The 25999-nt window shown below is 43.8% G+C and overlaps 1 protein-coding gene and 1 pseudogene across 2 annotated transcripts in view; one reads left to right on the top strand and one right to left on the bottom strand.

Annotated features, from left to right (window-relative positions):
* Window positions 1–8881: 8881 nt before the first annotated feature.
* MTNR1B (melatonin receptor 1B) lies at window positions 8882–23555 on the bottom strand (the record flags this gene model as incomplete). The annotated part of the gene is given in 4 exon segments (XM_082340508.1): window positions 8882–10777; window positions 10780–11178; window positions 23323–23449; window positions 23451–23555. Coding segments are annotated over 4 exon segments (1122 nt in total). The 3' UTR covers window positions 8882–10286.
* A 156-nt stretch (window positions 23556–23711) lies between these two features.
* Window positions 23712–25999, top strand: part of LOC309605859 (elongation factor 1-alpha-like) — a 39955-nt pseudogene continuing 37667 nt past the window's right edge. Inside the window, exon 1 of the transcript XR_014249642.1 lies at window positions 23712–23992. The product of XR_014249642.1 is annotated as an elongation factor 1-alpha-like (transcript). The remainder of the gene's footprint in view (window positions 23993–25999) is intronic.

The raw sequence follows: 25999 nt of genomic DNA, 5'->3' as shown, positions 1-25999 counted from the left end.
CTAGACTTCCTCTTCGCATGATGAAGATGAAAATGACGTGATTTACCATCCATGCTAAGGAAAACAGATAGCCAAAGAAACAAAAGGGCTGGGGAATTTTCATGCCCCACATCAAGACGAATTTCCCTGTTTCTTTAGAATGCATTCATCATCAACAGCAGTGTACGGGCTCAGGCTGTGGGCTGTTGGCGGTACAGAACCTGATTTGGAAATTGCAACTTGGTCTAACGTTAAGAAAGTTCTGCTTTTTTAAACTTCCATACACAATTAGAAAAATGTGCTACCATAGCTATTAAAGAGAATTTAGCCCCTGAGAAGGGGGTTATTGGGAACAAAGAGCCCCCTCAGAGATACTCTGGATAATGAAGCAAAGTTAAGAATACTTTGAAGAAAAAAGATGCTTGCTTAGAGATAATCTAAATTGATACCCGTGTCAGTGTGCCTGCCAAACAAATAGGTACCTTATGAGACATTTACACAGTGGGGCTTTCCATGATACGGACCTTATTTTCAGCAGTCACATGACGTGTCTAACTAGTCTAGTCTTACGTTACTCCTGTGGCGGTGGGCAGATGTGATCGTTTGGTTTTATAGATGGAGAGACTGAGGCTTGGAGAGTGCCCTGGATTCTTCCATGTGAACTGACACGTCCTGCTGGGGTCCTCCTCCATCCCCCCCATCACTGCTCCTCTCTACCACAGAGGTATGGAGACCAAAATAGTCAGGGGTTTAGAAGGAAAGCCTAGAAGAGTTTTCTCCTTGCTTTTGAAGTCCCTCCCATAGAACTGTGAGCTGCTCAGAGGAATGAGACCATCTACACCTCCTTCTCCTGGCCAAACAGTGCCAAGCACAGGTAAGGCAGTCCCCAAAAGAATCACGGAGTGCAGCTGACTTGGCATGTGGCAAATCAACGCCACCATCCCTCTCTCAGACCAGGCATGTCTGACAGTGCACACCGGCCACCTGAAGCAGGTTATTGGCAAATTGCTTCATTCCACCAGGCCCTTTGGATTTTTTAATTTTATTTTATTTTATTATTTTTTAGTTTTTAAATTACAAAGAATTTTTATTTTATATTGGAGTATAGCTGATTAACAATGTTGTGTTAGTTTCAGGTGTACAGCAAAATGATTCAGTTATACATATACATGTATCCATTTGGCCCTTTGTTGACCTAGCTTCGGGGTGGGGTCCGCTGGCATGCAGATGTGGGCCACGTCTGAGAGCATTGCAGGTGGCTTGTTGACCTCTAAGCTTCCACTTCACTACCATAAAAGAAATGGCACTGATGCTCTATGAGTGTACTCAGAGCTGGTCATAACTTGTCAGCATGGGATTTTCTAAAGAGAAGAAATAGAGAACTGTATTACTACTTATAATCTTTTTCATTGCCCAAAACTGAAAAAACAAAGAACATTGTTACTTAGTCTACCTTAGTAAAACAAAAATGCATTTTGGAAAATTTTATATTTAACCATTTGAATTTATTTGCTAAGGTCATTAGGCCAGTCAATAGATCTTTCACATTTAGTCTCCCTCCATTGGGTCGTTGTGTCTTAAAGAGGCAAAATATTTGTTTGAAAATACACTAAGATTCATACATCCAAATGTGTGTTGTTCTTCACGACAGTCCTCTTGGGGCATTGTACACATGTTCCTACAATGCTGTGGTCCCAGGGGACATGTGGAAATTCCTCTTTGGGAACTACCTTTAGATGTCAGTCTATAAGCTGCACAAGAAAATCAAGCTCAGCTTCCAGGTGTAGTTTTCAACGCTGGCTGCACTTTAGACTCACCTCATGGGGCTTTAAACAAGACTCATGACTGGCCTCCCATAAGCCAATAAGTTAGAATAGCTGAGCATTCTTGATTATTTCAAACTTCTCCAACCATTCTAATGTGCAGCAAGGATTGAGAATTACTCCTCTTTCTTTAACAGATACACCCAATTTCGCTTTGAATGATTTTTGACTGTTTGCAAATTTTAAATCTATCATCAAAAGGCAGAAATGTAATATTTTTGAAAGTATACACACACACACACACACACACACACAGGTGCTATAGTTTCCCAAAGCAGCTCCAAAATTGTTCTGAATCATGGGATCTTGGTGTCAGAATAAACATATACCTTCCCAGGGAGAAAAATACAGAACTTGTCAGAAAAATACAGAACTTGTCAGTTGCTCATTCACTCTTCTATTAATAAGCATTTGAGTTGTTAAATTTTGGGTGGTTATAAATAAAGCTGCTATGAACATGTGTGTGCAAGTCTTTGTATAGACATATGTTTTCATTTCTTTTACATAAATAGCTATAAGGGGAACGGCTGAGTCATCAGACTCAGCTCTTTATATGAATGTATGTTTACAGAAACTGTTACACAGTTCTCCAAAACTTAATTTTACCCTTTGACCTACAATGTATGAGAGTTCCACTTGTTCCACTCCCTTATCAACAGTAAATATTTTCAGATTTTTTAATTTTAGCCACCCTAAAACATATAAAATTTGATGTAATTATGGTTTAAATTAACTTGTCCATGATGATTAATGATACTGAACGTCGTTTCTTGTTATTATAGGCTATTCATATATCTTCTTTTGTGAAGTGCCTGTTCAAATCTTTTGCCCACTTATTAGGTTAACTTTTTATTTTGAGATACTTGTCGATTCACATGCAGTTGTAAGAGATAATACAGACATCCTGGGTACCTTTTCCCTGATATACCCCATGGTAACATCTTGTAAAACTATGGTACGCTGTCACAACCAGCTACTGACATTGTTACAGAACACGCATCATATGCAGATTTCCCCATTTGTACATATACTCATTTGTGTGTGTGTGTTTAGGTTTATAACATGTGTAGTTTCCTTTATCCACTATCACAGTCAAGAAACAGAACAGCTTCATCATCGCAAGGATCCCTCGTGTTGGTCTCTCATAACCATATCCACTCCCTCCAACCGTTCTCACCCTGTCCCTAAACTCCGCAACCACTGATCTGTTCTCCATTTTAAAAATTTTGCCATTTAAAAAATGCTATAGAAATGGAACCATACAGTACGTAACTTTCGGGGATTTTTTTTCACTTAGCAAAAATCTCTGGAGATTTGTCCAAGTTCTTTGTATCAATAGTTTGTTGCTGTTTACTGTTAGTAGTATTACATGGTCTAGATGTACCACAGAGTGCTTAAGCATTTACTCACTGAGAGACATTTGGGTTGTTTTCAGGCTTTTCACTATTATGAATAAAGCTACTATGATCATTTGTGTACAGGCTTTTGTGTGACATTAGTTTGCATTTCTCTGGGATAAATGCCCAGGAGTGCAATTATTGGGTCATATGATAACAGCATGGTTAGTTTATAAGGAACTGCAAACTGTTTTCCAGAATGGTGGTACCATTTTACATTCCCACCAGCAATGTATACATGATCCAGTTTCTCTGCACACTCACCAACATTTGGTGTTAACTATTTTTTATTTTAACCATTCTAATAGGTATGTGGTGATATATCATTGTGGTTTTCATTTCATTTCTCTAATGGCTAATGATGTTGAACATCTTTTCATGTGCTTATTTGCCATCTATATATCCTCTTTGGTGAGATTTCTGGGGTTTTTTCCATGTCTTAATGAAAATGTTTAGTGTTTTGCTGTTGAGTTTTGAAAATTCTTTATATATGTTCTAAATACTAGTCCTTTGTCAGATATGTGGTTTGCAAATGTTTTCTCCCAGCCTATAGTTTGTCTTTTTATCCTCTTAACAGGGTCTTTCATGGAGCAAAACTTTTCATTTTGATGAGGTCTAATTTACCTATTTTTTCTTTTATGTATCGTGCTTTTAGTGTCAAGTCTAAGAACTCGTTGCCTAGCCCCAAATCTCAAAGATTTTCTCCTATTTTTTCCTAAAAGTTTTATAGTTTTATATTTTACATTTAAATCTGTGATCAATTTTGACTTGATTTTTCTATAAAGAGTGAGATTTATGTCGATTCATTATTTTCTTTTGTCCATTTTTAATTGGGCTGTTTGTCTTTTTATGTTGAATAGTAGGTGTTCTTTATATATTATGTATACAATCCCTTTGTCAGGTATATGTATTTTAAATATTTTTCCCAATCTATTTATTTTCTTAATAGTATCTTTTCATAAGTAGACATTTTTAATTTTGATAAAGTCTGATGTATCATAATGAAGACTATAGTTAGTTCTTTTGTGTCTTGGCTAAGAAAATTTTGCCTACCCCAAAGGCATAAAGATATTCTCCTGTGTAGTCTTCTAGAATCTTTATCATCATATCTTTTACAGTTCAGGCTATAATCTATCTTGAATTATTTTTGTGTACTGAGTAAGGGAGGGATTGAAGTTTTGTTTGCTCTTTCCTTACTAATAGCCAGTTGTTCCATCACCATTTGTTAAAAAGAGTCTACTTTCCTATTGAACAGACTTGGTGGTTTGGTTGAAAATCAATTGACCATGTATGGATGAGTTTATTTCTTGATTCTATTCTGTTCCATTGATCTATTTGCTTATCCATATGCCAAAACCACACTGAATTTATTAATGTAGCTTTATAACACAACTTGAAATTGGATAATATTAGTTGATTGTTTTGGTTATTCTACATCATCTGCATTTTAATATAAATTTTAGAATCAGATTGCTAATTTTTTCAAAAAATCTTGCTAGGATTTAGATTGGGATTTCATTGAATCTGTAGATGAATTTTTTAAATAGGTATTTTAACAATATTTTTCTAATCCAAGAACATGGTATATCTCTCCATTGATTTAGGTCTTGCTTACTTTTGCTCTGCAGTATTTTGTAGTGCTCAGTATAGAGGCTTTGTACATATTTTGGTTGATTAATTCTGTGTTTATTTTTGTGTTATTGCAAATAGTATTGTTTTAAAATTTTATTTTAAATTTATCATTGGTAGTCTACAGAAAAACTATAGATTTAAAAAATATTTACCCTGTATCATGTGACCTTACTAAATTCACTTACTAATTCTGGTAGCTTTTTTTTTTTTTTTTTAAGTTTCCATAGGGTTTTCGACATATACAATTATGTAATCTGAGAATAAAGACAGTTTTACTTCTTTTTACAATATGCGTGACTTTTGTTTCTTTTTCTTGACTTATGGTAATGTTAGGACTTCCAGCAAAACAATGAAAGAGTAGATATCCTTGTTCTGTCTTAAGGGGAAAACATTCATGGTTTCACCACAAAGTATGCCATTAGTTGTAGGCTTTTCAAAGATACCCTTTACCAGATTGAGGAAATTCCCTTCTACTCCTAGTTTTCCAAAAGTTGTTATTGTGAATGAAGGTTGAATGGTGTAAAATGAATTTTTGCATCTTTTGAGATAATTTTCTCTTTTGCTCTATTAATATTATAAATTATCAATACTTTGATTTTCAAATGTAAAAATCAACTTTATATTCCTGGAGAACCCCACCACCACCACCTTGATCATGATGTATTATCTTTTTTTGTATATTTTTGGAATCAACTTGTTAATATATTATTATGGATTTTTGCATCTTTGTTTATGCAGGATATAATTTTTCTTTTCTGCACGTAATTTTTTCTCTTTTTCTAATGACATTGTATGCTATAAGGGTTATGATGGTTTCACAAAATACATTGGGAAATGTTTTCTCTTCCACTATTTTATGTGTGTGTAAGGTTAGTATTATTTCATTCGTAAATGTTTGATAGAATTCACAAGTTAAATTATGCGGGCCAGTAGTTTTCTATGAGGGAAGACTTTTTTATTGCAAATTCAATTTCTTTAATAGATACAGAGCTTTTCAAATTTTCTATTTCACCATTTATCAGTTTTGGTAATCTGTGGCTTTCATTGAATTTATCCATTATTTCTAAGTTGTTAAATCTATTGGCATAATGTTATTCATAATTGCCTTATTATCTTTTAATGTCTTTAGAATCTATAGTAATTCTCCCTCTTTTGTTCCTGATATTTGTAACTTGTTTATTTCTCTGTCCTCTTTCACTCTCTTTTTCTTAATAGGTCTCACTAAGGGTGAAAACTTAGATTATTGATTTCATATCTTTTTTTCTTTTATGATATAGGCCTTTAAAGTCACAATCACTCTAAGTGTTGCTTTAGCTTCATTCCACAAATTCTGATACATTACTTTCTGCATTATCATTCAGTTCAAAATACTTTATTTCCCTTGTGATTTTTCTTTGGCCTATGGTTTTTTAGACGTATGTACTTAATTTGCAATTAGGGAATGTGCAGAAAAGAGTTAACATAGCAGGTCTGAGACTGCCATCCTTAGAAAGGTCTGTTTGTGAGGTTGGCCCTTGACTGCCATCTGGGAACTTGGATTTCGAGAGGGTTCTCACCATTTGATAATTGAAAGAGTGGCTCAATGTACTGAAATTGTTTATACAAATAATGTTTCTAGTGATGAACACCAGCTTCCTTTTGGGGAATCTGGAGTTTTGGTCCATGCTAAGCACAGGGTGCCTATGTGCCTGAGCTCCAATAAAAACCCTGAACACCTTGGCTCAGGCAAGGTTCCCTGGGAGACAACGCTTCATGTGTGTTATAATAAGTGGGTTTTTTTGGCCGTGTCACGTGGCATGCAGGACCTTAGTTCCCCCACCAGGGATTGAACGTGTGCTCCCTGCAGTGGAAGCACAGAGTCTTAACCACTGGACCACCAGGGAAGTCCTGTGTTATAATAATTTGTTGCTGGAATAATTGTTTCCTGTGTGGTTCTACTAGGAGAGGACTCTTGGAAGATGGCACCTGTTTTCCTCCAGATTTCCCCCAGGTCCCCTTTTCCTTTGCCAGTTTTGCTTTGTTTCCTTTAGTCTGCTCTGTCCAGTTTTCTGTTAAGCCCTTCAAATAAACTTTTCGTACCTGTTATCACAGTTTTTATTTCAACATTTCCATTTTTAAACATAATTTTCATTTCTGTGCTAAAATTCCCCTTCACACATGTGGTCCACCTTTTCTACTACATCCTTTAACATACTTTTTACAGTTATTTTCAAGTCTTTATCTTCCAGTTCCAACATTTGCACCATCTCTGGGTCTCCTTCTATGGATGACTCTTCTCTTGTCCAGGGGTCGGATTTCCTTTCCTCTTTGCGTGCCTCATATTTTTTTGGTTTTTGGTATGCCAGCCATTTTGTGAAAAGAGCAGTTAAAACTGAAATAAACACCACTTATCCCCAGAAAAGGGCACATCTGTTCTGTCAGGCTCCTGGTATGTGTGTGCATGTGGCGGGGGCAGTGGTGGGGTGTGGGGGGGGGGTCCTGCCTCAGTCTAATCTGTAGTTACCCAGGTCTAGTCTTGCAGCTTTAGTTAGATTCTGTTCAACCCTAGCCTCAAACATTCTGAAGGTAGGAACAGGGGTTTTCTTGGCATTAAGCCACCTGCTCTGTGGTACTTTCTCACGCTAGCCCCAGCAAACTAACCCAGATGGGAAGGAAGGTTGCAAGGTGGTATCTTTGACCAGATTGTCCAGCATCAAAGAGGTAGAGGGTGAACAGAGTTCCCACACTATTGCAGCAAAATTGTCTTTATTTAAAATCAGAGTCCACAGTGTGAAGCCATTCCACGTGAGTATGTACATGCCCGATGCCATGGGTTTTCCGTATGCCCCTTCATTCTCTCGGCTCCTGGACCATCACCACCGAAACCTATGGAAACAAGAAAAGGTCCCAGTTAGTGGACTGTCAGTGCTGAGTCCTGGCAAACCAGGTGACAGCTGTGGGCCCAGCAAACTGAAGCGAGCTTTTGTTCCTTCAATCGTATTCATTGATCCTGTGCCATACACTCAATCCGGAGCTAAAAGATAGGGCTAAGGGGAGCAGCTGGGGGACACCCCATTGCCTCCATGTCAGGAGTGATGGACCAACCCCTGTAGTTGGTGCCAGGGGGTAGGAGACTGGGAGAACAGAGAGCAAACCCATGCCAGACCCGGTCAGCACAGGCTCCACCCAGAGCCAAAGAAAGCGGCTGCAGCCCAGGGAGAAGCCTTAGGCTCTTGGTTTTTCTCTCAGCCTGAGGTCTGGACTGGAAGGCCTCCTTGGATGGGACTCTCCACACCAGCTAGATGGATCCCAACCTGCAGGTAACCAGGCCTGGAACACCTACATTCCTAACAGTCTGGTTGAAGACCACCAGGGTCAGAATCAGATTCCTAGACCCTTCCCAAGATCTCCGCAGTCGACATGTTTTGGGTGGAGTCTGGAGCGTATTCCTGTTTAACAAGCTCCTAGGTGGTGACCCAGTGACTAGGCACGGCCCCCATCCTAATTCCTCACATTATAGGGGGAGTGAGAACATCTAGCCTGACACTGAGGTCAGCATTCTGGGCTCTTCGTTCTGCAAAGCAGCGGCTGCCTGAGTCAACTTTTCTGTCTCCCTGGATCCCCCAGTTACCTCCTGCATTTCGGTACTTCGCCCACTCTGCTTTGCTCCTGCCACACATTCCGAGGTGTGTGTCTGGGGGGCAGGCAGAAGGGGGTGCTACTGTCAGACAGACCAGGTCTCCACACCTAGCTTTGAATTCAACAGCTCTGAACTCGGGAAATCACGTCACTCCTTTAAGTTTCAGTTTCTTAGTATAAACATGGATAAGATCTTTTCAAAGAGTTTTGTAAGAACTAAATGAGATAATGCATATCCAGCACTTACTACCCCGCCTGATACAAGCAAACACCCCATGAATGTTAGCTGATCTGAAAACCTTAGCAGACACTGACCGCTCAGAGGGTGGCCAACAGGCCTTTTGCTCCCCACTCTGGGCCCGCCTGCAAAGGGCACTCAACTCATGTCTGTGGAATTGAAGAAGGAGGCTAAATCCATTGGTGCCAAATGAGGACCTGAGATACCTACAGATAGAAAGCCTGATTGCTGAACAACTGAAACTAACGCAACATTGTAAATTCACTATACTTCAATAAAAATAAGTAAGTAATTAAAAAAAAAAGAATATGAAGAAAAGAAAGCGTTAGAAAAGATAAGCTATCACCCTCGCGATACTTTGCTTCTCTACCAATCTCAGTTTTTCACTTGAAAAGTGAGCATCTACCTGTTATCCCAGATGTGTCTTTTACTGACTGCTAGAACAATCTAGCAGCTACAATGAAGACTAACTGTCCCTCCTCTGAAACGTCAAATGTTTAAATATGATTACCGAACGTTTAATAATAATATTCCAATGTTATTAAGTTTTGGAAAAATAAAAAGAAAACCCGGGAGTACACAGCCTGAGGAAGGAACTGGAATGCAGCTGTTCCCACCTCCACACACACCTTCCCATCCTCTTCCCTCCTCCCTGTCTCTGTGTGTCACTTCTTCCCTCCTTCAAGGTTACCTTTCATTTTAGGTAGTTAGGATAAGAATAAGAGGGAATGATAACTGAGTGCCAGCCGCGGTCCTCAGCTCTCGAACGGTATCATCGCAGCGACTCCTCACGCAAACCTGGGAGGCAGGCAGCAGCAAGGTCTCCGTTTTAAGGGCTGTAAACCGAGGAAAACAGCGGTTAGGGGACCTACCCCAGTCACACAGCTTGAACAGGGTGGAACCAAGAAAGGGAGCCTGGCAGACTCCAGACGCCTGAGGAGGGTGTGTGTGGTATGTGTGTTTACAGGGTGATGCGGGGCGGTGTGTATACTGTGTAGAGCGTGTGTGGTGTGTGTGTACAGTGTGATGTGCGTGGTGTGTACAGTGCATATAGGGCGGTATGTGCGTGTGTATATGCCTGCACATGCGCACACACGTATATGTAGGGAAGGTCTGCGGCGGAGAGCACAGGATGCTTACCCTTTGCACCACGCCAGCCCCCAGAGGCCCTGCAGAGCTACCCAGCTTCCAGCACTGCAGAGCTTGATCTTCCGTCCTTGCTAACAGAGGAGATATCCACTCTCAGGGGAGAGAGCGAAAGCGGCAAGGAGGCCAAAGCAGGAGGACAAGAGGGCAGCCCGTGGGAAGGAACTGGCCTCTGCCACCCCAGGCCCCTCCGCATTCTGTTCCTTCCTTGGCGCTTGTCTGCGCTAAGCCCCAGCGCACCGCGGAGAGCGGGTCTGCCAGGTCCATGGCTGTGCTTGCTGGGACGGGGCCCCCAGTACCTGCAGGTGTCTCTGACCAACCTGAACCAAGGGTGTTGACGGGCTTCTCGTCCACAGGATGAAGTTCCGCAAGCCGTGTGCTGTCCCGTGAATGGCTGGCATGGTCCAGGAGGCCGCCTGATCTCACCCTTGGAGCAGATTCACTCCCATCATTTCATGAGTTTGTCACCCGGCCGGAGATCAGGCAAGAGAGCATCTGCCTGGACGGGGGCTGGATGTTAACCACTGGGGGAGCTTGGCTTTCTGGCCCCTCCACCCGGCTGCCCTTGGAAGAGTCCTGCAGGTAGTGCCATGGGTTCCAGAGGGCAGAGGCGATCTTCTTGTATCCCCTGCAGAAGTTCTGGTTCAGGATCCCATAGACGATGGCATTAAGGCAGCTGTTGAAATAAGCCAGGAAGTAGCTAGTGACAAAGAGGCCCTCTGGGACCTGGGGAGCCACTTCTGAGTCGATGGCCTCAGCAAGGCCGATGCAGTTCAGTGGTGCCCAGCAGATGGCGAAGATCACAAACACCACGAACGTGGTCAGAAAGCTCCGGATGTTACTGGACCACAGGCATGGATTGTCCTCCGACTTGATCTTCCTGCAGGCCCGGAGCACCAGCACCCAGATGCGCAGGTAACAGAAGCACACAACAGCCATGGGGGGAGGAAGTGGACAACCGCCACTGCCACTGTGTACCGGGACCTGGCCGTCTGGATGAAGGTGCAGGAGTAGATGCGTGGGCCATACTCCAGGAACCCCACGAAGAAGCTGGGCACCAGGGCCAGCAAGGTGAGGAGCCAGACAAGGCAGATGTAGAGGGGGGTGTGCCAGTGACAGTAGATGCGGTGGTAGGTCACGCCGTGGCAGACGTAGCAGTAGTGGTTAATGGCGATGGCGGTGATGTCGAAGACGGAGCCGATGATGCTCAGGCCCATCACAAAGGCGCTGGCCTTGCAGCGCACCTCCCCCAGGGCCCAGCCGTCGTGGAAGATGGCCAAGAGGATTAGTGGGTAGGGGTACAAGGCCAGGTCAGCCAATGCCAGACTCACCAAGAACAAATTACCTGGAGCGGGAAACAGGAAGCAAGAGTCAGGACGAAACCCCACGATCTCTATTCTGTAGAATATTCTAGCCTTTGTCCCTCACAGGAGGGACTCTCCCAGGACATGGATGGGCCACCGCCACCATACGTCTGTGGGTAGTCTGCGGAGGCTGCTGTGACCACCTCAGGGGTCCAAAGCATCAGGCAGAGGGAAAGGATCCAGAAGGCGCAGCAACCAGAAAAGTCAGGCTGTGGTCTGGCTTCAAGGGGGTTTGGAAAAAGGGAGCTTCAGAGCCACTCAGCGGGGAGTTCCCCTGAGTCAGACCCTCAGGTGAAGCAGACTCTGTACTTGCAGCTACATGCAAACCCACAAGGTAGAGAAAGGGCGTTCCCAGCCCTCTCTGTCCTGACACACAGTCTCAACCCAACTCAGGGAAGACTCCATAGGACGTGCCCCCGGGAAGCTGGAAGACCCACAAGCAGCCTTCCTGAAGTGCCCATTTTGGCCTCAGATGCTTGGGGTAACTCCACTTAGAACTGACCGAAAAGACATCTGTTAGCTCCCTGGGAGTTCTCAGGACCCAACTGCTCCTGAGTCCAGAGCTAGGTTAGGGCCCGAGGGAGGCAGGATGTAACTGAATAGAAAGGAGATGATTTGGATACTTAAAGTGCTTTCCAGGTAGTGAGCTTCTGTGTCTCTCAAGGTATTCAAGTACAAGTTGGATGGTAAAGGGGAAGCCTGCCTCAGATTGAACTGCGAGATTCCTTCCTATTCTACTATCTCAGGGATCTATTTACTTAATGGGAGAAAAGCCCCCTCAAATTCTGTCTGGTTGGTACCACAAGGCAAGAAACGTACATCTTAGTCCCTGCTTGGGATGTGGAGGAGTCTCCATCTTGTTCATTCAATTCTCAGCCTTGTTCTCTGTCTCCACTGGTGGATTTCAGGTTCTGACTCCACTACTGAGAACTTACTTGGTCTCAAGAGAGAGAGGGGTTTCCTCTCTCGAATTTCTTGTTTTCAGCTGAATCAGGAGCCCTTGTCTCTTCCTAGAATTTTAAGTGTTCTTTTTGGTTAATTAAAGTAGGGCTGATTTACAATATTGTATTAGTTTCAGGTGTACAACATAGTGATTCAGTATTGTTTTTTTCATTCAACAAACATTTATTGATTAACTGGGAGGAAAGTGATACCGACACAAGACATAATTCCTGCCTTCAAAAAGCTGCAGAGACAGATAAAGCAGATGAAAAATCGGATAGTATTAATGAAAGCACAGAGGTGACTCAGTATTTTTATAGATTATACTCCATTTAAGGTTATTATAAAATATTGGCTATATTCCCTGTGCAGTACTTGTAGTTTATTTATTTTGTACATAGTGTTTTGTCTCTCTAAATCCCTTATCGCTATGTTGCCCCTCCGCCTTCCCTCTCCCCACTGATAACCGCTGGTTTGTTCTCTATATCTGTGAATCTGCTACTTTTTTGTTATATTCACTAGTTTGTTGTATTTTTTAGATTTCACATATAAGTGATAACATACAGTATTTGTCTTTCTCTGTCTGACTTATTCTACCCGGCATAATACCCTCCAGGTCCATCCATGTTGTTGCAAATGGCAAAATTTCATTCTTTGTTACGGCTGAGTAATATTCCAGTGTGTGTGTGTGTGTGTGTGTGTGTGTATACACCACATCTTTTTTATCCTTTCATCTGTTGATAGACACATAGGTTGCTTCCATACCTTGGTAACTGTAAATAATGCTGCTATGAACATTGGGGTGCATGTATCTTTTTAAATTAGTGTTTTCTTTTTGGGGGGATATATACCCAGCAGTGGAACTGCTGGATGTTATGGGCAGCCTACTGAATGGGAGAAAATTATTTGCAAATGATATGTCCGATAAGGGGTTAATATCCGAAATATAAATAGCTCATGCAACTCAATATCAAAAAAACAAACAACCTGATCAAAAAATGGGCAGAAGACCTGAATAGACATTTCTCCAAAGAAGATATACAGATTGCCAACAAACACAGGGAAGGATGCTCAACATCACTAATCATCAGGGAAATGCAAATCAAAACCACAATGAGATATCACCTGACACTTGTCAGAATGGCTATGATTAAAAAGAACACAAATAACAAATGCTGGCGAGCGTGTGGAGAAAAGGGAACCCTCGTACACTGTTGGTGGGAATATAAACTGATGCAGCCATTGTGGAAAACGGTATGGAGACTTCTCAAAAAAAAAAAAAAATTAAATGTTGTTTTGACATTGGGAAGTGGCGCTGGAAGTTGGAGTGATCTGGGGTAATCTCAGTCCTGCCACTTTGAACTTGACCTAGTCACTGAACTTCTTTTCTCTGTGACTATTGTTTCATCCGTTCCCTCCTTTCCTTTTGGAGCCCTCCTTCCCCCTCATCACACACACTCCACATGATTATTTCTGTGAAGAAAATCCCTTCTTACCCACGTGGGAATACTGGTCTCTGCAGCGCCCACTGGCTTCTTGGCTGAGCGGCAAAGAAGCATTTGGCCCTTGCAAGCACATGTGGAGAAAGTCAAGAGTGGCTGGGAGCAGGTGCCAGCTCAGCCAGCTGTTCCCGGGAAAGCAAGTCAAGCTCTGCCGTGTTAATGTGGCTCATCCCCTAATAATGCCCCAGAAGCTGGCAAACAGCTTGTAAATAGTGGGAAGAACACATTCAGCTCCACGTGGAAAGTGTTTCAATTACTCTCCCCCATTACTCCTGGGGTTCCTATAAGGCTGAAATCAACCAGTTTCTGCTGTAGATCCATCTGCCCTCAGACGTCATACCGTCTCCCGACTTTCTTGACCCAATTCCAAGTTAGACGAATAAAATTCTTACTTTTGGGGGCTTCCCTGGTGGCGCAGTGGTTGAGAATCTGCCTGCCAATGCAGGGGACACGGGTTCGAGCCCCGGTCTGGGAAGATCCCACATGCCGCGGAGTAACTGGGCCCGTGAGCCACAATTACTGAGCCTGCGCGTCTGGAGCCTGTGCTCCGCAACAAGAGAGGACGCGATAGTGAGAGGCCCGCGCACCGCGATGAAGAGTGGCCCCCACTTGCCGCAACTAGAGAAAGCCCTCGCACAGAAACGAAGACCCAACACAGCCATAAATAAATAAATTAAAAAAAAGAAATTCTTGCTTTGTTTCCCATCTGTAGCCAGAAGCCAGACCCTGTCTAGATGACAGTCAAAGGGAGAGCGAGTTCTCTATTCATGATTTCCCCAGACAGGTGAGAAATCAACCAGGACACACAGCAGCGCTCATCATCCGGGGCACAGACTTCTAATGAATATTTATATCACGAGTCTTGGCATGACTTATTTCCATCTGCCTCTATCAGACAGGGCGTATTAGTGGAGACAGACCTCAACAACAAGGTTTTGTACTAATATGGAACTCCCTTCCCTTTGCATTCATATACAAAGCACATCCCTCTACACATAGAGCCACCACAATCCCCTCCCTGCTGGCCTACTTTCTCCTTCTTTTGGGGAAATCTAGTCCTTAATGCGAATCTGGAAATCTGAGAAAGAGCCAGCAGATGTTCAGCTATCTAGTTTTCATCAGATAGGAGAATTCTGGAAGATAAAGCTACCTTTATCTTGCTCTTCCCTGTACCCAGGAATTTCTCGGTTTTAAATTGTCTCTGGTCATTGAGCTAAAATTGGCAATGTAGAAATAGATAGTCATTGAGTCATTTGCTCAACAAATATTGCTGAGTATTTACTAGGTATTGGCTCTGGCCTATGCTGGGGCATGGTGAGCAAGAGAGACACATCCCCTCCTCTTACAAAGCTCGTGGTCTCATAGAAGAGACAATTCAATAAAATCAAGGCGTGATGCGGGTTAGGATAGGTAAGTAAACAGATGATCTATCATTTCTAACAGGGTTAAACTTTCCATGCCTTGAGGTCTTCTTCCATCCTCCACTTGCTCAAACGTGTAATATAGTTATTGAGCACCTATCACACTTGGGTAGGGCGCAGTGATGGGTGAAAGACACGCCCCTGCCATTGGGGAAAGAGACACAGAAACAGTGGCTCTTCAGTGTGGTGAGACCTGGGTTGGAGGCTAGCACGAGGTGGTGGGAACAGTGGGGAAGAACTAAGTCATCCTGGGGCTGAGGGCAGTACTGGAGGATGGGGCTGGTCAAGCAGGACAATTCAGCAAGGGGCCGGACAAAACCACAAAGGCCCTTGTCACAGGCCTGCCTCCCATCCCAGGATGGCTGTTCACCTCAAATAGGATCCTGCATGGGAAAAAATTTAAGACATAATAACAGTCTCCAAACGAATGTGAGATATTCTTGTTAGTTATATTCTGAGATAAGGCATTTGAAATAACTGAACAGATAATTTATTAAAAATGTGAGTTCCTCACAAATACTAAAATAGTGCACTTTTATATTAACATAAGCTCCTAATTAGATTCCCAAATTCTTTGAGGGTGGAGATTGTTTTCTTCCCAAATCACATTGTTTGTGAAAACCCTGGAGTGTCTGGATGAATCATACAAGGGCTGAGTTGAAATGTAACATCACGTTAATTTAAAAAGAAAAGGATTACTAAGCAAGCTAATGGTATAAAAAAATATATATGATGGGGGTATTTTAACCACTTAAAAGAATAAAATATATTTAAGAGCATAGGCATGCATTTAAATAATTAACTGAGATGCTTATTACAAAATCATATTCCATAACCATCAAGGCATTGCTTGGAAACTCTTACTTGATTTATTTATTTATTTATTTTTTAAGGGAACGCTATTTATTTATTATTTATATTTGGCTGTGTTGGGTCTTCGCTTCTGTGCAAGGGATTTCTCTAGTTGTGGCAAGTGGGGGCCACTCTTCATTGCAATGCGCGGGCTTCTCACTATCATGGCCTCTCTTGTTGCAGAGCACAGGCTCCAGACGTGCAGGCTCAGTAGTTGTGGCTCACGGGCCTAGTTGCTCCGCGGCATGTGGGGTCCTCCCAGACCAGGGCTCGAACCCGTGTCCCCTGAATTGGCAGGCAGATTCTCAACCACTGCGCCACCTGGGAAGCCCCCATTTTATTACTTTAGTTACACTTAGTTATAACCAAAAAAAAACCCCACAATTGGTATAGTACCTTGACGTTTATAATGTGCATTCACGTAAACTGACTCAATTGTTTCTCACAAGAATCCTTTAAGGTTGATTGCATGATTTCCATTTTACAGATCAAGAAACCAACACTCAGAATATGTGAACAGAGAAAGAGGAAGAAAAAGCAAAAAGAGAAACAAGAGGAAACCAGGAAAAAGAAATGTCAAAGGGATTAAGGGTGTAGAGTTTTTGGTCATCCACAAGAATGAGAAAGAACAGAAAAGTGCCCATGTCACCTGCCAGTTAGGAGATCAGCAGTGATGTTAGCAAGGGCGAATTCTGTCGAGTGTTGGAGGATAAACTTTTGCACTGGAGGCTGCCCTCCCAACCAGCTTTGCCTTCAAAAGAAATGGAGAGAAATGGACCGGTACTTGGAAAGGGCTATCCTTTGATGGAGAGATTGTGTAAGACGTTTTTTTTTCTTTTCTCTTTCTCTCTCTTTTAAATGAGAGAGGCTTGTATCTGACACATAATAAGCACATAGCAATCTTTTTCTCATTGGAGTATAGTTGATTTACAATGTTGTGTTAATGTCTGCTATACAGCAGAGTGATTCAGTTATACACATATATGTCCTTTTTTTATATTCTTTTCTATTATGGTTTAATCACAGAATATTGAATATAGTTCCCTGTGCTATACAGTAGGACCTTGTTGTTGATTCATTCTATATATAATAGTTTGCATCTGCTAACCCTACACATAACAATCTTAGCTATTATTTATTATTGCAATTTTTATATTATCATCTGCATTATTATTTATATTATTATGAGTTTTTATATTATTATAATTATATACAATTATAACAGTTTTATATTATTACTACAAAGAACAAGAAAGAGGCTCATAAGGTTGGACTAAGCTCCCTGGGAGATAAGATGTGAGAAGTCCTATAGGGTGAGGATGATGAAGAAATTAGGACATTGCATCTAGAGTGTAAACACCCTCAGAACTGCAACTTTACTTCCCAACTCCCTAACTTTTCCTGTTTCAGCCGTAAGTATTTTAAACTGTTAAGACCTAACAGCAGCATCAAGATCTTCTGAGTTTTGCTGCATATCATGCTAAATACAGACTCCGACTTTGTGCGGGGGAAGAAAAAGGCAGTCTAACATGAAAGTGCTCACACGCGGGGCTGCTAAGGACTCTATGGGAGGAATTAACGAGGATTATGAGCTTTCCTGATTATTTGGCTAAAGACATAATTAAGAGATTTAAAATGCTTTCATTTTTGCCTGGTAAAGAGAAAATAAGCATTCAGAGCCAAAATGTGAAGTTGGAAAGTTCAGGTAATATCAGGGAAGGAGTCCAATGTAGCCCAGTTTGGTTTTCAGCTGATAAGAAGCCCTCCGAAGCCCGAAAGCTCAGCAGGTTAAAAGACGCCTGTCACCAAGGGGCATCTCCAGGAGTATTCAGTGGTAGCATAGAGCCTGGATGAAGTGGGCTCCACCTTACCTTGTAACACCTGAAGGGCAGGGGCTATGGGTCTAATAAATATTTCCTCCAGGCCTTTCAGGAGCTTTTGCCTAGGGCCAGCCTGCTTATTCAATCATCATTTACCTCCTCCATCAACAAGTGGGAGGAAAAGGGGCCTCATGGCGGGCTCTGCTCTAATGTAACTGGGGATGCCAATTACGTGCCAGGCTGAAAATGCCCATCAGGAAGTCTGCAATGCAGGCACCGGTTCTGGATAAGAGACGATGCAGACTCTAAGCATCGCTGGGCATCCAGAGGACAGAGTGGATTCCGGACAAGGACCTGGGTGTTCAGCAAGCAAATCCTCCATGTTTTCCTGTCAAATATTCCACATCCTTTTTCCTTACAAATCACAGGGATGTCCTAGGTATGGATATGCACCCGCTCACTAACAGCACCTCTCCGACAGCCTCTTAATCCATCTGCAGTGCAAGAAGCCATTGTCAGACCGTGGCTCCTGACCCTCACCAGGGAAATTAGGGTCCCTGTGCCGACGGGCCAAGAATCATGAATGCTGTTGTGCTTTCCCCTTGCTGATGGAGACTATCTCGATGTTACAGTAAGGACACGTTTCTCTCAGCTCTCTTCTGTGTGGCTGACAGTCAGGATGGTGCAGGTAAAGGCAGGAGACTCAATTTCACAGGCAGTGTAAAGCGGGCAGCCTCCAGCCAGACCGGCAAGAGGCATATACACACTACTATATACAAAATAGATAACTAGTAAGAACCTGCTGTACAGCACAGGGAACTCTACTCAATACTCTGTAATGACCTATATGGGGAAAAAAAATCTAAAAAAAAAAAAAAAAAAGAGTGGGTATATATATATATGTATAACTAATGCACTTTGCTGTATACCTGAAACTAACACAACATTGTAAATCAACTATACTGCAATAAAAATTTTTTAAAAAGACAAACTCCCTAAGGAGTCACTGGGGCACAATTTTAGGGAACCCACTGGCCACACAGGAACAGCAGGGATCAAGATACACCCTAGTGCAGGTGCCAGTCAAGTGTCTGAGGACAAGAGTGAGGTGTACTTTGGGCTTTCAGCGCTCAAAGCAATTCAGTTCCATGAGGATTGTACTGATGGCGTGATCGGTGCTGAGTAGACCTCACCTCATGAAGCAAAATTAATACCTTCTGTCTCACTGCTTTCCTGGTATCTTGTCCACTTCAGTTTGTTTCAGCAAATCTATATTCAGTTTTAGAAATGGAATAAAAGTCTCTGCTCTCAAGGATTTCACAGTCCAGTGGGGAGAGAAAAAATACTAAGAGCAATACAGTGAGGGAGGTGTTGTATGGGGAGGGCATGCGGGGAGCCTGGGCTGGGCGGGGAAGAGGGGGGCGGGGGCGGGGAAGACAGTAACCACACCTTTTATGTTATTAATGATAAAAATCAACAACCCGCAGGGGAGCTGAGGAAGGGGTTTGAAAGAGATATTCAATAGCCGAAAAGAGGCAGGGAGCTTCCCAAGATGAGGATAGAGCATCAACCTAGATGGGTGGGATGGCGGGGGGGAGGGGAGGGAGGGAGGTCCAAGAGGGAGGGGATATATGCATACATATAGCTGATTCACTTCATTGTACAGCAGAAACTGACACAATATTGTAAAACTATACCCCAATTAAAAAAAAAAAAAAGAACACAGACCGTGTGGAAGTGACAGCAGCTCGTGTCGTATTGAGTGGGAGAAGTGAGACAAGTCTGTGACATTGAGGGGGTTAGGCAGGTCCCGGAGGCTTGTTCCAGCCGTGCTCTGGAGCTGGACGCCATTCTGTAGATGGAGGGTGGTCCCTGGAGGCAGGGGTGACCCTGGCCGTGGTAACAGGGAGGGTAGAGGAGTGGGGAAAGCTGTCTGGTGACTATGGACATGGTTTGCTCAAGGGAGGATGAGGGTGTAAATTGGGGCAGTAGGAGTAGGGGGGCAGGAAAGGGGGAAATGGAGAGACGCTATGAGACAAAAATCAGGAGGGCTTGGGGAATGAAGGAACCAAAGAGGACCCCCAGGGATCAGGTGTCTGAGAGAGGAAGGAGGTCCAAAAACTAGCATCAGGTAAGCCAAGGGAATGGAAGGTCTCAAGGAGGGAGTGGCTCTCAGTGTCCCACACAGCACAGAGGGGCACTTCCCACGAGGGCAGACCCCAGGGGGCTGAGGAGGAAATGGGAAGCAATGAGGTGATTAATGGATGTAAACTGTTATATTAATACGTCTGGCTGAAAAGAGAAGGAGAAAGGTAGCCCTGAAGTTAGAAGGAGACATAAGACCAAGGAAAGATTTTTTTCTTTTAAACAAAGGAGCCCCTTTGTGTGTGTGTGTGTGTGTGTGTGTGTGTGTAAGCTAAAGGGAAAGAGACAGAAATTGAAAATACAGAAGAGAGAGAAGGAACTTGATGGAGGAAAGTTCTGTGAAAGCAGGAGAGGGAGAGAGAGAAAATACAGGGATGAACATTGGTGAGGTCTGGGCTGGGGATGAGTGACAGGGGCGGGCACAAGGAGAAGTCCTCAGACGCTATCAGGAGGGCCTGAAGTGTGGCAAGCTCCAGAAAGCACACACCGAGAAATATGAAATGCCACCAGTGCCACGCAATGTGTAAGGCTCTGGAAACATAGCAAAGAGTGTAACACACAGCTGGCCTTACCTTCTAAGTTGGGGCAGTGCCCTGAATCTGCCTCCCGTCTTCCCTCCATCCCTTCCTGTCTGCCTTGCTCTAGTGCCATCTCTGAAAAAATCAACCCAAAGCACGAGCAACGGAACCTGAAGACAGGGAAGTCCCTCCCTCAAAAAGGACAGTTAATCTAACCACCTACCCCGCTATCAGGAACATCCCTGTTATGAATGATGAGAGTCTGCTGCACAGAGAAACTGGGTTTGTAATAGTCAAGTAGAGGATACTGACACCTGCTAAGAACGCTGCTGCGACCTCAATATGGGCTGTGTGCCTTAGTCATTGGAAATACACATGTTCTCATTGTCACAGCCCTATTTTCTTAATAACAATGAATTAAGGAACCAGACTCAATTACAGAAAGCTCTAAGATAAATGTTTCTTAAAGTAAGTCCATACTCTTCAGTAAGAGAAGACCTGATTAATAGTGGAATGGGTGCTAGCTCTTCAAACTGCTGTAGGTTTTCAGGCATCTTTTGAAATCTCAATCTGCCAAAGTTATTTAGTTTACATTAATACTATGATTTTTCATAGTATGTATGACTATCATCAATAAAGCCATGGGTCAAATAAAAATTGGTTGTGTGACCGGAGCAGCCTTTAATGTGCCAGGAATTAATATCATTTAGATAAAGTGTTAAAATTTTTTCTGGTGATGGGCTGTAGCAGACTCAGAGGGAGTCAGGAAGGATAGGACATACGGTGTGCCAGCAATTTAACATGCTCATTACCCAGCCAGGCCAAATCAATAAGGTTTCCATGAACTTCGCTAGGAGAGCAGAAGAGGCCAGCCCTCCTCGGGACGGAGGAGGGGAGAATAAGCTTGTCTCCTTCAGGCAAAAGGAAGAAGCACCCTCAACCTTCAGCCACCCCGCCCGTGGTAGGCAGCCCACCGGGTCTCCTCTAAACACCCTGCTAGTCAGGAAGAGAGGCCCTGCCTCCTCATTGCGTCCCTGGGCAGGAAATGAATTCTTGTGGCTGCTACAAAAGGGCAATAGGATGGAAATATTAAATACAGCTTTCTGATAGTAACCTGTTCTTTCCTAGTAGATAAGCCTCTACTCAAAGGACACAATAATATCTTGAAAAAGTTACTGCAGATAATACGAGCATCCACTACTGAAATGACTGAGTTAGAAAGCTTACTTTTTTTCTTCCAGTTTTATTGAGATATAATTGACATCCAGCACTGTATAAGCTTAAGGCGTACAGCATGATGATTTGACTTATATACACCATGATTACCACAATAAGTTTAGTGAACATCCATCATTTCATATAGATACAAAAAGAAATAGAAAAAAAGACATTTTTCCTTGTGATGAGAACTCCTAGGATCTACTCTCTTAACAACTTTCATATGTAACACACAGCAGGGTTAGTTACATGTAGCCTGTTGTACATTACATCCCTAGTACTTATTTATCTTGTAACTGGAAGTTTGCGTCTTTTGACTGCCTTCTCCCAGTTCCCTCTCCCCTCAGCTCCTGCCTCTGGTAACCACAAATCTGCCCTCTTTGTCTATGAGCTTGTTTGTTTGTTTTTGAAGTATAATTAACCTATAACAATATGTTAGTTCCTAGGGCACAATACAGGGATTCGATACGTCTTAACATTTCAAAATGATCACTAGGATAAGCCTAGCTACCATCTGTCACCATACAGTTACTTCTTAATAATATGAAGTTTCCAATATTATGCACAGAAGCTCACATTTTTATTTTTTGTTTGTTCTTTAGATAAAAATCATGGAGTCACAGGGCCACATAAAATATATATAGCAATTTGTTAAAAATAGCCTTTCTGAATGGTCAGCCTCCTTAGAAAAGCGTGTTTAAGCTATATAATTGGCTTTCTGCTATCTTTTCATTTTAATTCACTCTAATATTTGAGTTGCCCCTAAGACCCAAACTGGGAAATGACAAATTGACAAACAGGTCATTGAGCTTCTCCCCAAGCTGGAGTGGTCAGTGTGCTCCAATGACCCTCAGGGCCAGAGTTTAGAGACTCCCTCCCTCTGGTTTTGTCCCCTGGCACACCTGAGTATGGGAAAGTTGAAATGAGAGTGGATTGAAAGAGGAAAAATATTCTCAGGATTGCAACACTATTTTGCCAAATCACTATTTTAATCTTCGTGTAGTCCTACGAATTCCCTGTCTTCATTAAAGACCACGGTTATCGCAAAGCAATTTAGTTCCATCCAAGCAGAGGCTGCAGATGTCTGCTTTTGCACTCTCTTGTTTGGAACCAAGATGAGGAGATAAGTCTAGGACGAAAATTCACTGGAGCGTTTCCATTAATTCACTCATTGGCTCAGCAAATATTTCCTAAGCACCTACTGCGTGAACCACAGTGCTTGGCCGGCGAGGGAGGTGTTGAAGATGGTGAGATTTCTGTGGCCAGGGAGGGGCACCATGGGGACCCGCACACACTGGAGCGCCTTGGAGAGCTACGGCTTCCAGCGGCTTGGATTTCCACAGCGCCCGGGTCTGCCGAAAAGTGCGCAAGAAAAACTTTGCCCGATTCATGCTGGCACTGATGCGCCAAGTGCTTCCTGGTCCATTTGCTAGAGCCGCAAGTCGGGAAAAGGCAGCAACTCACCCGATTCATTCTGGCGCTGATGCGCCAAGTGCTTCCTGGTCCATTTGCTAGAGCCGCAAGTCGGGGAAAGGCAGCAACTCACCCTAACTTTTGAGTTCAAGACCAAACTCGGGGACTGGTTAGGGAGAAGGGACCGCGGCGCGGGGGCCTGACGAGGGACAAGGCGGCGGATTGCAGGATCAGGGGCAGGGGCAAGACCAGACACCAGAGGGGGACCGACGCAGCAGCGGGCGTGGCGCTCACCTGCGTTCCGGAGCTTGCGGTTCCCGAGCACCGAGAGGATGACCAGGAGGTTGCCCACGATGGCCACCGCGGTGGTGACGATGAGCACGGCGGACAGCGCGGGCGCCACCCAGGGCGGCCGGGGGGTCCCGGAGGGTCCCGGAGGGCCGCGCGCCTCCTGCCCCAGTCCAGACCCGGCTCTCCGCTCGGCCGCCCGCCTCGCAGCAGTTGGCGAAGGAGCCGTTCTCGGGCATCGTGGACCCTCCCGCACCGCGCCAGCCGCCACGCACCGGGTCTCTCCGCAGGCTGGGCGCGCAGTGCCGAGTCCGGCGCTCCTGCCGCCCCCTTCCCTACCCAGGTCGCGCGGGCCAGGGAGGAGGCCAGTGGGCAGGGACCTGGAAGAGATGAACATGGGCAAGGGACGGAGAAAAAACGTAGGAACGGGAGGAGGATTTGGGGTGCAGGCGTTGCCAAGGGAGCGCGTCCCCCCCTCGCTAGCTCAGGAGCAGCTGCGAGGGCGCCGCCAGGCGCTGCCACCCGGAGCCCAGCACGTGCCTGGCCCAGTTCGGGCCTCAGTGCCTGAGCACACCGTCAGAGAAGCTGTGTCTAGGGACACCCAGATTTTCGGACTAGAAAAGGTGCAGTTCGTCGGGGACCTGTTGATTGGTTGTCAGAAGGTCCCCATGGGGCTGTACAGCCCCAAAAAGGTGGTGACTCCAGGCTATGGGGACAGATCCCAGAGCAAAATAAGGGAGAGGGTTACACTCTAGGCAGCTGCAGGAGAAAGACGAACCTGTGCTATTTATTGAGCACTTGCTGTTTATGTGGGAAGTATTGGTGATGTCTCTGCCCTGTCCTCCTTAAAAAGCCACGACAATACTTAAATAGATTTAGGAACATCTATTTAAACATGATAATACTTAAATAGATGTATGGTCAATACTGGGGGTTATTATAATGTTGTTTTTGGAGGGGTTAGAAAAAGAAGAAGAGTGCACTATGGTTATAGGAAAGAAGAAACTTAGATGCCCTTCCTTTAAAATGTTTGAGCACTTTTACTCTGATGATAACAACTGCTCATCCCTCTTGAGGGTAAATTTATGCCAAGCACTGTCTTAAGCTCTGTTTGCATCACTGGAATCAAAATGACTGATTATCTATCTGGCGAAGAAGTAAAGTACCTGGAACTCTCATACATCGCTTTTAGGAGAATGCAAAATGGTACAGCCACTTTAAAGTGCTTGGTAGTTTGATAGTTTCTTATAGAATTAAACATATACCATCCTATGACCAGAAATGAAAAGAAAATGAAACATATGTCCACAAAAAGATCTGTGCAAGAATAATCCAGAGCAGTCTTACTTATAGTAACCCAGACCCGGAAACAACCCAAAGGTCCCTCGAGAGATGAACGGGTAAACAAATTGTGGTAATTGTGAATACCACCCAGCAATAAAAACTACTGATATGCACAGCAACATGGATTAATCTAAAAGAACATTATATTGAACAAAAGAAGCCAGATACGAAAGGGTACATTCTATACAATTCCAATTATAGAATGGCCAAAAGCAGGAAAATATCATCTATGGTGATAGTAATCAGAGCAATGGTTGCCCGTGGGGGTGAGGATTGACTGGAACAGAACATGAAATGAATTTCTGGGATGTTATTTGTATGTATGTTATTATATGTAAATTATACTCTCCCACCGCCCCCTCCCCCAAATAGAAACAAAAACAAAAAAGAATGCAGTGGAGAGGGAGAGACTCTAATGGCATGGTGATGCAGGAGAAGATAATAATTAAAGCAATAAACTCCTTGAGAGGTGAGCCCATCCAGAGCCTAAGGAAGGTAGATTATTGTTAGGAGAGAGAGGCTTTCTTCCCTGAAGTAGAAATGAAGCAGAAGCCAGTACAAATTCAGAAGTGTTTCTAGATTGGCATGAGATGAGGGAGTTCCTCTCTGCCTGCTGTATTCTCAGGGTGTTCGATGCTACCTCATTAGCCGGGATTCAGGGGGAAAGAGTGTGGAAGATTTGAAGACAGGAGAAGGTCTGAAATGTCATTACAGAAAAGAGGAACTTTAACTAGGAAAGCATGGCAGGTGTGTCAGAAGAGCGTGCGCCACTGTACAGCTTAAGATGATGGTTTGAAATGAAGCCAGTCAGCCTTGCTGGTGGTTATTAAGCAGCAACTTGGAGCCGCTCAGGATAGACACAGAGAAGGCAGAGTGAACTTCGCTCAGGATTTCGATTTGCTGGTGAGGAGTAACTAACAAAAGGAAGCGTGAGGGTGTGATGGGAAGATGGACCCTAGAAGGACATTAAACGAGAGAAGTTGAGAAAACGGGGGAGATGGGGAGGGGGCTGGTGGGTCATGGGAAAGAGGCAGGATCAAGGGATGGGAGGGGTTGAATTCAAAGAGTTGTGGTGGATGAATCTGAAAACCCAAATTGTGGTATTGAGAGAGTGACTTGTTTGAAACTGAGATTTCTGAAGAGTGTGGATTTTATTGATATGAGGGCTCTGAGGTGATGATGGGAATGGGTTGCTGGACGAAGCTTGTTGGTAATGAGAAGATCGAGGACCTGAGAAGTCATGGGCTGAATATTATGGTGGTGAGAGAAAAGGAAACCCATGATTTGGGGGCAAATCCCCAATGAGCGAGGAGGAATGAGCAGCCAGTTGGTCGGAGAG

Source organism: Balaenoptera borealis, assembly GCF_965194805.1.
Source record: "Balaenoptera borealis genome assembly, chromosome: 11".
Classification (NCBI taxonomy): domain Eukaryota; kingdom Metazoa; phylum Chordata; class Mammalia; order Artiodactyla; family Balaenopteridae; genus Balaenoptera; species Balaenoptera borealis.
This window is presented reverse-complemented; position numbering and strand designations above follow the sequence as displayed.